Raw genomic sequence first — 14,532 nt, forward strand, 5'->3', positions numbered from 1 at the left:
TCATTTGATACTAGTTATAGGTTGGTGTTATAAATACTTTGAACCGTATCTTCATGAGCCATGTAGAGCAGTGGTTTTCTAATCTGGTGCTAGGGACCCACAACTCTGCACATTTTGTGTGTCTCCTGATTAACACAACTGATTCAGATCATCAGCTTGTTAGGGAAAGAGCTCCAACTATGAGACATACAAAATGTGTGAGTTGTGGGTCCCCAGGACCAGGATTGAAAGCCACTGATGTAGAGAGACTGGTACTTTTGTCAAACCATGAGCATGACACATATTGCCAGTCAAAGGGCCTACATTTACGACACACCAAATAAACATCTGGTCCAAAAGCACAATGTACCTGAACTATAGATGAAATGCTTATGTAAATGAGATTTGCTGATAGAGACTAGAGAATATACTTAGTAATAACAGAATTATCTTGAAAATTTTATGTTGACCATTTTTGACCGATACTATATGGATCTAGGAAGAGTGCATAGATTTCGAGAGTGGCGCTGACTTAAAGGATTAGTCCACTTTTAAATACACTTTTCCTGATAAATTTACTCACCCCCATGTCATTCAAGATGTTCATGTCTTTCTTTCGTCAGTAGAAAAGAAATGAAGGTTTTTGAGGAAAACATTCCAGGAATATTCTGCTTACAGTGGATTTCAATGGCTACCAACAGGTTGAAGGTCAAAATTACAGTTTCAGTGCAGCTTCAAGGGCTTTAAACGATACCAGACGAGTAATAAGGGTCTTATCTAGCGAATCAATCGGTCATTTTCGAAAAAAATACAACCGTTTATGCTTTATAAACAAAATATCGCCTTGAACGTACTTTCCGCTTCCGCATTCTTCATAACGCTTACGCTAAATGTCCTACGCCTTCAAGTTACGGAAAAAAACGAAACTGCCGCCGCGTTCTTTCCGTAACTTGAATAGGGAAGGCGTAGAATATTCAGCGTAAGCGTTACGGAAAGTACGTTCAAGGCGATATTTTGTTTATAAAGGATAAACGGTTGTATTTTTTTAGAAAATGACAGATCGCTTCGCTAGATAAGACCCTTATTACTCATCTGGTATCGTTTAAAGCCCTTGAAGCTGCACTGAAACTGTAATATGGACCTTCAACCTGTTGGTAGCCATTGAAATCCACTGTAAGGAGAAAAATCCTGGAATGTTTTCCTCAAAAACCTTCATTTCTTTTCAACTGACGAAAGAAAGACATGAACATCTTGGATGACATGGGGGTGAGTAAATTTATCAGGAAAAGTGTATTTAAAAGTGGACTAATCCTTTAATATTCCATCAGTTTTATCGCATATATATAATTAAACATTTGGCATCAAATCATTTCATTTCTCAGGACAAGCCAAAATTCAGTAGAGGATTTTTCAAAGTACTTTCACATCTCACATTTGTTGATTAGTAAATCTAAGACTGTTGTATTTGTGTGCATTTTTGGTCGGCTCAAAACGTAAACAACTCGATACCAGGCGAAACCAACACGGCCCAAACTGCAGCGTTCCTTTCCCACCAATCCTGCCTTCTGTTTGGTTTGTTTATCCCTCACAGTGAGTGCATGTTACAAATGAATGTCCAGTAAATTATTTGCCGTAGAATTTAGCTATGCTACTTTAAATGGATTTTGTGCATTTCTTATTTTCTTTTATATTACTCCAGTAACGGAACAAAAAGAAACAAAACTATATATTAAATGAATAAAACTTACTATATGAGCAGTCACTTTTAATGGCATTGTTTGATGAAATACTACTTCTTATACCCATGTATGTTTCCGTATACTGGCTTTCTCTCTTATAAGTGAGTGTAGAGATTTATTGCAGGGATGCAAAGTATTATATTCGTCTTAAATTTGTTAAAATTCTAGATTATGTAGAGTGCTGCTATTCAATAAAGTACTGAAAAAGGATCTGTCGTTGCATTTTTCATCTTAATTTGTTTTCAATAGAGTCATTATTTTTAGTCATTGGGTGTTGAAATGAAACAAGATGAATAAACATTCTTACATCGCCACACTTTACAATAAGGTTTCATTTGTTAGCAAGTTAACTACATTAAAGGGTTAATTCACCCCAAAATGGAAATTTTGTCATTAATTACTCAACCTCATGCCATTCCAAACCGTAAGACTTTCGTTCATCTTCGGAAAACAAAATTAAGATATTTTGATGAAATCCGAGAGCTTTCTGACCCCTTCACAGACAGCAATTTAATTACCACTTTCAAGGCCCAGAAAGGTGGTAAAGAGATCATTAAAATAGTCCATGTGACTAGTTGTTCAACCTTAATTTTATGAAGCAACGAGAATACTTTTTGTGTGCGAAAAACAAAAATAACTTTATTCAACAATTTCTTCTCTTCCCTGTCAGTCTCCTATGCTGTTGACGTAGTAAACACAGAGCAGCGCTTCTGTGTTCTACGTCAAAACGCAGACTCGTTATTGGCCGGCTCCTGCGTCAGCATTACACCGGGTGTGCCTCATACGTCCTGAAAAGTGAAGCTGCGGGCTCTTTGATCGCCCCCTGGAGGCTGGATGCAGTACAGGTCATAAACCCCGCCCGCTCAATGCAGACGAATGAGACTTACGTTAAAACATAAAAAATAAAATAAAATTTTCCGAAAGATGGTTTTGGTCATTTAAGGTAGTTGTTATCACGCTGATTTATATTCAATTGTTCGTTTTTGTGATAAGTTTGATTTTAGCTAGCAATTTGGTGCTATAGAAACGGGGCGCGTCATCGTGATTCACAGTTGATTGACAGCTTGTCTGAGGACTGTCGGAGCTTCGAGGGGAGATTGAAGATAAATAAATATTTATTTTCAATTTCTGTGTTATTTCACACCGACAAAATGAGCTGTTCAGCAGTAAACTGTTCTAACTGACCTTCATAAGCTAATTAATAAACGTTATTAGTTAAGATAACACGCCTAACGTTAGCCATGACGGAAAAAAAGCAGGTGATCGTCATCTGGCAGTTATAATTATTTTTATGGGTATAAAATAATAATTAGCAGGATAAAACTAATGATAGCCTACTCTAATTAATTATAGAGCACTGTCTACAGCAATCGATCTCCTGTAACGTTAGTTTAAACATTTTATTTAAAATGGCAGGACCGTTTCTGACATTTTAGAGTTTCTAGAGGCATATTATATGAGTTCATCTACTGAATTTGCTGTTTCAAAAATATTATTGCTCTAGAAACAGAATAGCTTATTATTTTATAGGTAGAATTTTAAATTACGTATAATTTATATAGCCTATTAAAATACATCAATGATGATGCAGCCGTCTGGGCGGAATTTGATACCGCGACTCCGCCTCCGGGCTCCACTGACGAGTCTTTCTGCGCATGCCCAGGTTCCAAACTTTTTTTTTTTTGACGTTTTTGCGTAATGTGTCAGCGCCCATCGGCGTCCGTTTTGGCTTCAGTTCAATTCAATGGAAGGAAGCGGCGTCGCGGCGTCCATCTTTTTTTTACAGTCTGTGTCGCCAACCCGTCGATCGCGATCGACTGGTCGATCTTTATCACTGTTCCAGTAGCTCGCGAAAATAACAGAAATATGAGTACAAAAATACATTACATTTCTCCAGTCTTTGTACTGTATTTTTGTATTTATTTTTCTGTTATTTCTGGAGCTACTGGGACAGACAGATAAAGGTAAATAGCCCACATTATGTCTGAGCCTGTAAACGGCCGTTAACAAGAGGCCAGAGACGCTGAAGACGGACGCAAAGAGGAGAAAATTCTGTAGCAGGCAGAGCAGCTCACTGTTCACGATGCTCGAAATATAGGAAGAAAATATAAATATTGAATTGGGGGTGAGGGCTTATGAATTCATCTCTAAAAGGAGATCAGTCTTCAGGAAGATTTCGATGGCAATGGCATTTTATTTTCCTCTTACCTCCAAATAAAGTAGCTAATTATTAGCGCATTTCAGCTTTGTTTACAGCGGTAACCAAGGAAACGCTGTATCACTGCGGCTCCATAAGCGCCTCCTGCTGTCAGAGAGTGAATTTACGTCTCATTCAGCCTGCTGTTTTTGTTTCATGCTTTTTTTTGTGTGTGTAGCATTTATAATTTCACAAAGATAAAGTCAGACTGTTCTGTTTTTGCTTTAAATCTTGAAATTAAATCTAATTAAAATAAAAAACAACTGCTCATGCAACGTGCGTAGCATCTTTGTTTGAATTGTGATTAAAAAGCAGTGGTTCCCTCTAATTTTAAATGGCTATGTATTTTTGTTTATTATAATAATAATAATAATAATAATAATAATAATAAATATCTGCAACCAGTATCAGAATCGGCCAATTTGCTTGTAAAAAAATAAATAAATCAGAATCTACATTGACCACGAAAAAAATACTAAATACAATCTGGGCTGTCTTTTTCTATCAAGTAGATCTTGTCTTTCAAAAAGGTCGAGGTCAGGGATCTTGGGCTTAAAAAGGTTGGTGACCACTGGTCTATGCATTACACGCATGCGTTGTGCTGCTCACGTGTACAGCGTCGGCCAATACTCAGCTGCTGTTCGGGCGTAAACACAGAAACCTGCACTGCATATAACAGTTCAAATTGTTAAATAAAATCGTTATTTATGTTTTGTTTTTGCGCACAAAAAGTACTCATCACTTCATAACATTGAGGTTGAACCACTGTAGTCATGTTGACTATTTTAACGATGTCTTTAGTACCTCTCTGGACCTTAAATGTGGTCATTTCGTTGCTTTCTATGGGAGATTAAAAAAAACTCGGATTTCATCAAAAATATCTTAATTCATGTTCTGAAGATGAACGAAGGTTTTACCAGTGTGGAACGACATAAGGATGAGTACAAAATGACAGACATTTCATTTTTGGGTGAATTAAGCCTTTAAGGATAATTTAGCTCACATCTATGCTAACATGACAATGGGCATTAAAATTGCAGAACATAAAAAAAAAAAAAAAGACCACAAATAATTCAGATTCACATGACTTTAATTTGTCTGAGGTATTTCATTTCGAGTTGGATTATTATTACAACATTTGTACAACGATCTCCATTATAAGGAACAATTCCACACTTGAAGTATTGGAGCAGTGTCTAAAATTATGCAAGACCATACAGTTAAAAATCCTTGTGTTGAACAGTAACATACAAAAAAATTAAATTTCACTTAGGAGTTGCATAATCGCAATTGAAGTGCTCTGCCCAAAGATATAGGTACCACAGAAAAGTGTGATCATTCCCCATGCGACCAAAAGATATCTGGGAGAAAACAAGGCATAAAAACACAAGGTTATTATACAAGTAATAGAACAAGTGAGAATTCCATGAAACATCCCATACAGGATCCTAAAGAACTACACTTCTCTCACCTCATCGTAGGAGAAACTGACTCTGACTGCACCACAAATATTAGGCAAAGTCCTTCAATAAAAATGTTTGCATGTGAATATAAAAAAACCTGAATACACATCATGCTAACATGAAAAGCATTAAAAGATTCACATTATATTTATATGCCGAGACAAAGTGTTGTGAGAATCAAGGTGAAACTCATTTAAATGAGGAATATATTTTAGATCAGATAATATAATAAAAACATTTGTTTATAAATGACAATCATGAAGACATACAGCCATCCATCAGTCATACATCAAGTACAGTTACCTGGAAATACAAAGATGAAGAAAGCACTGACTCCCCCGACAACACTGATCACTTTGCTGATGTCTGGAACGAACACTGCTATGAGAAGAGCGACTGTGACCCAGGCCGTGGTCAAGGCAACACGGGTACGGCTCTCGTAAGACTCCGTCACCGCCGTGTGTTTGTGTCGCTGCCGCAGCAGTGGATCCTGGATCACAGATCTACACACACAGACAGGTCAATTCATCTAGACACGTAACTGTTCTCTTAATAAGACACACTTCACCGCATACCTTCCAAGCAAGACAATGATGGGGTAGATGGTGACGATTGAGATTCCAAACAGCAACCTGGCAACGATCATGGTCACGTCACCCCCACTGTACGACATCAGAATATCAGGAGCAACGTTCTTCCCAAACGTCAGGTACCCAAAGACTCCTACAAAATAGTCCTGTTAACAGCTCATCTGTTAAACAATACGTTCATTACTAAACAACTAAATGTCGTGTGTTCGCCACGGTACGGACGTCACAGTTCGGCGCATACAGTCAGACGACGAATACAGTCAGGTGATTCACACACCAATCCAGAAGGGGGCGTGTCCGGTAATGCAACGTCACAACAGGTAATATTGCAGAAGAAGAACAAATGATCTATGCATAGAAATGTTTACGTGTAATCGCTCAACCAGTGTTTCAACGGCGGAAAGACTTCAATAAAACAGCTTGAGAATAACATCTCACGTAGCATTACATTTACCTCAGGCAAGTCACTTAGTGTCCACAGCATGTTCTCTAGAGGGGAGCATTTCATTAAATATATGCACTATATTAGCTTATATATTCATTATATTTATTTGACCTGTTAGTAATGTCTTAATTATTTAATTTGTCATGAAAACAAGTTATGACAGTAACTGTGTAAATGATTATATTTCAAAAATGATTTGGAGTAGAAATATAATTTGAAAAATAATTTTATAATTAGATTGCCTTATGTGCAATTTACATGTTTGTTTGTTTTTTATTTGAGTGTTGATTATTATATCTAAAAATAAATAGTTTGGGCTCTGTTGTTAATTGTAGCCTTTAATATTATAGTAATGTGCAAGAAAAGGTTTCCTGTATATATTGTAGTCAACATTTTTAAAGGTGCCCTAGAACGTTTTAAAAAAAAATGTAATATAAGTCTAAGGTGTCCCCTGAATGTGTCTGTGAAGTTTCAGCTCAAAATACCCCATAGATTTTTTTTAATTCATTTTTTTAACTGCCTATTTTGGGGCATAATTAGAAATGAGCCGATTCAGGGTGTGTGGCCCTTTAAATCTCGTGCTCCACGCCCCAAGAGCTCGCGCTTGCCTTAAACAACATAAAAAAAAAGTTCAAACAGCTAATATAACCCTCAAAATGGATCTTTACAAAGTGTTCGTCATGCAGCATGTCTAATCACATAAGTACAGTGTTTATTTTGATGTTTACATTGATTCTGAATGAGTTTGAGTCTATTCTCCGTGGCTAACGGCTAATGCTACACTGTTGGAGAGATTTATAAAGAATGAAGTTGTTTGTGCATTATACAGACTGCAAGTGTTTAATAATGAAAATAGCGACGGCTCTCTTGTCTCCGTGAATACAGTAAGAAACGATGGTAACTTTAACCACATTTAACAGTACATTAGCAACATGCTAACGAAACATTTAGAAAGACAATTTACAAATATCACTAAAAATATCATGTTATCATGAATCATGTCAGTTATTATCGCTCCATCTGCCATTTTTCGCTATTGTTCTTGCTTGCTTACCTAGTCTGATGATTCAGCTGTGCACATCCAGACGTTAATACTGGCTGCCCTTGTCTAAATGCTTGATCATGGGCTGGCATATGCAAATATTGGGGGCGTACACCCCGACTGTTACGTAACAGTCGGTGTTATGTTGAGATTTGCCTGTTCTTCGGAGGTCTTTTAAACAAATGAGATTTATATAAGAAGGAGGAAACAATGGAGTTTGAGACTCACTGTATGTCTTTTACATGTACTGAACTCTTGTTATTTAACTATGCCGAGGTAAATTCAATTTTTGAATCTAGGGCACCTTTAAGTGGATCAAAAAAAGTCCATCAAAGTTGTCCTAAGAACTAAGTTGAGCTAAGAATAAGGTTTTAGGACAACTTTGATGAAAGGTTTTGATCCACTTCAAATGTTGACTAGTGTAGTTTACAGCATTAGCTGAGAATGTTTTATCCTAAGAAATGTTAATTATAATTGTACCGAACCATGACTTCAATACTGAGGTATGTACCGAACTGTCACGTTTGTACTGTACCGTTACACCCCTACCTACTAATCAACTATTACACTCTCCTTGATTAAAAAAAGTGATCTGGTATGAGCCAAGAGGACTGACAATATATAAACCCAGGGTTTAATCAAGCCATCCTTGAACCTTGTAACATTTTTTTTTATGTTTTTGAAAGAAGTCTCTTCTGCTAGTAAAAAGTTTTCTTATTCACTATCTTTTAAAATGTAATTTATTCCTGTGATTTTTAGCATCATTACTCCAGGCTTCAGTGTCACATGATCCTTCAGAAATCATTCTAATATGGAAATTTGGTGCATTTTTACAGAAACATTTCTTATAAGTGCTGCTTAATATTTTTGTTGAAACTGTAATACAGTTTTTTTTTTCAGGATTCTCTCATAGAACTTTAAAAAGAACAGCATTTATTTGAAACAGAATTTTTTTGTAACATTGTACAAACATTGTCTTTACTGTCACTTTTGATCACTTTAATGCATCCTTACTGAACAAAAGTATTAATTTCTTTTAAAAAAAATATCATATGTATACAAAAAACAGCAATAACAGCTGTCAGGAAATAATGTTATTTAATGCTAAATATATATATATATATATATATATATTTATTTATTTATTTATTTATTTATTTTCATTCCATATATATATATATATATATATATATATATATATATATATATATATATATATATATATATATATATATATATATATATATATATATGGAATGAAAAAAATAAAAATGCCTTTCAAAAACCATGAAAAAAAAAAACATTTTTGCTGATGGGAAAATGAAGCATGATAACTCAATATGCAATTCTTATTGAGTTTCAGTAAATAAGCTGTAATCACTGACCAGTGAGAGAGTAGATGAGGAGGCAGATCAACATGGACACCACAGAGATGAAGACCCAGTGGGACAACTTCCTGTTCTCCATACTACTGTAGACAGCAATGCAGGCCTCATGGCACTAAAACAGACACCGTATCAGCTGGGTTCAAACATCAGATCTCCAGCACACTTTTGTCTACACCAAAAAAAGCTTTTCCTGTAATAACTAAGTTTCTGCACTAGCTCATTTCTCACCGATTCCCCCGCTGCACAGCTCTTTTCATATCTCCATTTCCCTCCTCTCTCCATTCCCGCATTGTAATCAATCAGCCTCGGGCAGCGGGCACAGAGTATTTCTGCGCTCTTCTGCTATGCCGGTGGACTTTTATTACATTTTTGACAATCCCCCTGCGCTGACAAATAAAACTCACCTCAAAGATGCACCATTTTTCACGCTTTGCATCTGACCTGACCTTAAATATTAAAGTGAGAGCAAAAACAACCTGGCTTCCTCTCATTTGTGAACTACAGAGATGATATTCAGTGAAATCATTTCTCTTTTTCTTCAAGAGTCAAATGGTAGTTTGTTGGATAAAAGCAAGAAAACTCACCTGAAAGCCAAAGCAAATAGTCGGGATGACGCTGAACATCGACGCCCATGAGCTTACTCTAAATAATATGAACAATAGTGATAGTTAAACAGTTTTTACAGATAAAATTTGCTTTTCAATTAAATGAAAGTTTAAAAGTAACTAATTGTGTTACAGATACTTTTTATGAAAAGTAATGCGTTACATTACTTTTGCATTACTTTTTTCTCACCAGGGGCCTGTACCATGAAGCTGGATTAGCTGGCTAGCCAGGTAAGTTTCAGATTAGTTTGTGCCAATCCTGGGTTTTAGGTACCATGAAAGTGACTTGGCTTTTAGCGGTGTTCATCGCCATAGTAACTTACGCTCCATGGCTAACCTGCTCCGGGGCAGGTTATGTTCTAGGTTAGAGATCTCAAACTGAAATTGGACCAATCAGACGTAAGCTAAGTGACACTGACACACCCAACACAATAAAGTCCATCCCTCAGTTTCTCTTCCTCCAAATTAAATGTCACAATATAGTAAAAACAAATATTTAATGATAAAATTGTCTGGTTTTAATGATAATTACTTAGAATTATTTTATGATTTATATATGATTTGTATAATTATCTATATTTTTATTAATCCATTACATGCACACAAGTTTAGTTTAACAGTTGTTAGTAAGCATTTAGTTTCAATGAATATTAATATATATATAGATCTTATGTAATATAAATAAGTAAATATACTCTTTAAATATGACTACATGTGAACTTGTATATTTGAGTCTCTATTGCTATATATGATCAACTATATAAACTAACTTCACAACTTTCACTTGCACTGATAGAGAAAGATCATTTCTTTTATTTGTCCTCTTTCACAGACAAGTATTTTCCATTAGTGTAAATGCGTTTAAATTCTTCATTTTCAGCAAAAGAGTTTTGAATCACGCTGGCTCTCTCGCGAGAAGTGAATCACAGTTTATCTCTGTTGCAAGGCATGTGATTGGCTGTTTGGCACTGATGTCACAGATTCATGTGCACGCGCTCCACAAACTCAGGATCAAAGCCTGAGTTGACAGAGAAAGTTGATGATCAGCATCATGGTACCAACAAAGCCAGATAGGAGTGGTTTGGTTTTGTCAACTCGAAACTAATCCTATAACCCTGAGTTTGTTCAACTACCATCATGGTACAGGCCCCTGGGCTGGCCTTGCTTGTTTGTTTTTAAATAACTTTATAATAATGTTTTTTACTAGTTACTTTAAAAAAAAAGTAATCGGATTACATTACGTAAGTCACATTACTTGTAATGCATTACCCCCAACACTGGCCAATTACATTCTCTCAGAGCTCAGCATGACAGTAAGATTTGTTCACGCACCGCAAGGGGAAAAGATGAGGATTATGATGGAGGGATCCTTTATATAGTTTGCCACTAAATTTGAAAGCTTGGCCACACTCACCCACTGCTGTAAAGAGGTGACAGATTGATCTCATGGACGGGCCTCATGTGGTATTTCACAGTAATGGCAACAGTGAGATACGTGGCAGCAAAAGTTCCTAGAACACTGAGCAAAAATAAATAAAGACTACTGACAAGTTAAACAAATTATATTGATGATATGTGGGGGAAAAACTTTGCTTATTAGTCAAAGGGTCATTTTAAAGATATTCAAAATGCTGTGCACTGTCACGACAATTGACTGTAAATGCCCTTATGAAAATCAGAAGCAATAACAACACTTCATAAAAATCACGAAAGAATCTCAGTCTTTTTATTCACTTACTTGCAGTTGCAACTCTTTCCATCTAAACAGGGTTCCCACAGTTTTTCCATACCCTTTCCAAAATAAATTTGTTAATAAATAATACGAACAGATTGTGTTGCACACAATTCACTGAAAAGAATTCACTTAAAAATCTTTCGCCCACAAATCGGACGTCACCGTCTTGTGAGGAAGTGCCGACGTCTAGCTAATGAAATACATCCTTGAGCAAAGCATAACTAGAAAAACAATTACTACAGGAATTACTATTATTTCAAAGATTTTAACAACTTTAACAACTTTTTCACCTCCCTGAATAAACCTGCTTTAGCAATCGCAATGGTGTTTTCTGAACTAGTGTAATTTTAATAAATAAATATATACAGTACAGTCCAAAAGTTTGGAACCACTAAGATTTTTAATGTTTTTAAAAGAAGTTTCATCTGCTCACCAAGGCTACATTTATTTAATTAAAAATACAGTAAAAACAGTAATATTGTGAAATATTATTACAATTTAAAATAACTGTGTACTATTTAAATATATTTGACAAAGTAATTTATTCCTGTGATGCAAAGCTGAATTTTCAGCATCGTTACTCCAGTCTTCAATGTCACATGATCCTTCAGAAATCATTCTAATATGATGATTTGCTGCTCAATAAACATTTATGATTATTTTCAATGTTGAAAACAGTTGTGTACTTTTTTTTTTTCAGGATTCCTTGATGAATAGAAAGTTCAAAAGAACAGCATTTATCTGAAATACAAAGCTTCTGTAGCATTATACACTACCGTTCAAAAGTTTGGGGTCAGTAAGAATTTTTATTTTTATTTTTTTGAAAAGAAATTAAAGAAATTAATACTTTTATTCAGCAAGGATGCATTAAATCAATCAAAAGTGGCAGTAAAGACATTTATAATGTTACAAAAGATTAGATTTCAGATAAACACAGTTCTTTTGAACTTTCTATTCATCAAATAATCCTGAAAAAAAATATTGGACACAAATATTTTGTACAATTGTACACATTAAATGTTTCTTGAGCAGCAGATCAGCATATTAGAATGATTTATGAAGGATCGTGTGACACTGAAGACTGGAGTAATGATGCTGAAAATTCAGCTTTGCATCACAGGAATAAATTACTTTGTGAAATATATTCAAATAGAAAACAGTTATTTTAAATTGTAATAATATTTCACAATATTACTGTTTTTTACTGTATTTTTAATTAAATAAATGTAGCCTTGGTGAGCAGACGAAACTTCTTTTAAAAACATTAAAAATCTTAGTGGTTCCAAACTTTTGGACTGTAATGTATATATATATATATAAAATAGTATTTATTAATATTTTTAATTAACTTTTATTATTATATTTGCAAGTTTTCTTCAAGATTTAGTCATTTGGTTATGTGCGTTTTGTCATTTTTATTAGTTAGGTTTTATTTTAAACTATTTTTATTTAGCTATAATTTATTTTTATTTTAGTTTTTATAATTTTAGTACTTAAAAATTTGAAATGTTGTCCTGTGGTCACTAACTGAAATAAAAATGTAAAAAAAATAAAATAAAAAAAATACCATATACAATGTTTAATAGTTTTAGTTAACAATAATTACACAGTTTTGAACAACATAGTCGATGAAATAAGCAAGAAACTGACAGAATATAGTTCCTCACCTAGTATACTTCTGCATGCTGATCTCCTTCGGGACAGAGAGAGGGAAAATGAAGAAGAGACACAGGAGAAACAGGGCAAATCTCTGGTCTGTGTACCAGTGGTACGGCATTTCTGATTCTGGCAAGCCTGTGATTAACTCATAGATAGAGAGACACACTGAAAGAAATGAAAGGAGATGGATCAACATGAAGATCTAATGGATAATGACACTATATGAGCAATTAGTAAAAAAAAAACATCCCATCAACATGTTACTTACATTTCTGAAGCTGGTCAGCCACTATGACTAGAAAAGCAACAGATATGATGAAAAGGTTAAGGACGTAGCAGATCTCACAGAGTTTGCCTATGGCAGGACCGCACACATCTCTGACCACAGCCTGATATGTGTTTTGTCCACTGATTGAAGATGAATAGCCCAGGATGACCAGTCCACTGATCAGGAACACAAGAGAAATCTAGGTAAGATAGAAATATATCATATAATATCGTGCACAAAATTACAATAAGTGCAAATATTCCATTCAGGCATTAGAGAGTTAACAACAATGTGTGAACAAATGAGCAGTGGATATATTGACAAGATAATTCTGTTAGTGTGCACATGATCGATGAGGTAGAAGCCACAGTGATGCCACAGTAATAAAATATTAAAACAATTCTCGTTTCATTGTAGCAATCACACAGAGTTACTTGCCATTTCCACAGTGACAGCAGAGTGAATTCCTCCAGCTTTGGCAAACGCCCAGGGAAAGATGAGAAGCCCTGCACCCAGCGCGGACTTCAGCATGATGAAAACCGCTCCTAAAGAGCCCAACTTCGGCCCGCTCGTGTCCAGCGAAGGCTTTGTTAAAAAGTTAATGCTCTCTCTTGCCAGCTCCTCCATAATTTGGCCCTGTTTGAATCACTCTCTGAGAGTTCAAACATCATTAGGTCAGGTAAATGAGAGGTGGGGTTTGGTGTTTCAGACCAATCAAACGCTGGACCCGCTTCCACTATTTGTAGAAAAACGAACACAATATGGTCGTCAGGATTTGTGGCATTTGGCCACAAGAGTTCGAGCGGTTTCACATTATTGTCAAAAATGGCCGGATTAAACAATTCTTCCACCAAGTAGTTAAGGCAGTTTGAAATGGACCCGTTCAGAGTAGAAGCCATATTTAAAGGGATAGTTCACCCAAAAATGAAACTTCTGTCATTAATTACTCACCCTCATGTCGTTCCACACCCATAAGACTTTCGTTCATTTTCAGAACACAAATTAAGATCTTTTTGATGAAATATAAGAGCTTTCTCTCTCTCCATAGACAGCTATGCAACTGACACTTTGATGCTTCAAAAAGTTCATAAAGAGATCGTAAAACTAATCCATATGAATTGAGCGGTTTAGTCCAAATTTTCTGAAGAGAAACCATCGCTTCATATGATGAACAGGTTAATTTAGGCTTTTATTCACATATAAACAGTGTTCGTTGTAGCTCGTTACAATAACTTGAGTTACGTAATCAGATTACTTTTTCAAGTAACTAGTAAAGTAATGCATTACTTTTTCAATTTACAACAAAATATCTAAGTTACTTTTTCAGATAAGTAATGCAAGTTACTTTTTCACATTTACGCTGCAAACACATGGTGCGTTGGCATTAGCGCTTGACGGAGGGCGTATCTGAAGCTTGTGTTG

At 35.4% G+C, this 14,532-nt stretch overlaps 1 protein-coding gene across 2 annotated transcripts; it reads right to left on the reverse strand.

Moving 5' to 3' along the window:
- Positions 1–4,987: 4,987 nt before the first annotated feature.
- Positions 4,988–13,985, reverse strand: slc38a8a (solute carrier family 38 member 8a). 2 transcript variants are annotated; one of them, XM_048169546.1, is made up of 10 exons: positions 13,549–13,985; positions 13,111–13,309; positions 12,851–13,007; positions 10,863–10,988; positions 9,428–9,485; positions 8,841–8,955; positions 5,954–6,101; positions 5,682–5,881; positions 5,387–5,438; positions 4,988–5,276 (listed from the first exon to the last, which is right to left on the reverse strand). In XM_048169546.1, the coding sequence occupies exons 1-10, from the start codon at positions 13,735–13,737 to the stop codon at positions 5,174–5,176; spliced, it is 1,347 nt and encodes a 448-aa protein (XP_048025503.1). In that variant the 5' UTR covers positions 13,738–13,985; the 3' UTR covers positions 4,988–5,173. The 2 variants fall into 2 exon arrangements, with proteins under 2 accessions (XP_048025503.1, XP_048025505.1); XM_048169548.1 differs by having other exon boundaries at positions 10,863–10,967; positions 13,549–13,983.
- Positions 13,986–14,532: the final 547 nt, after the last annotated feature.

This window comes from Megalobrama amblycephala, linkage group LG19, assembly GCF_018812025.1.
Source record: "Megalobrama amblycephala isolate DHTTF-2021 linkage group LG19, ASM1881202v1, whole genome shotgun sequence".
Lineage (NCBI taxonomy): Eukaryota > Metazoa > Chordata > Actinopteri > Cypriniformes > Xenocyprididae > Megalobrama > Megalobrama amblycephala.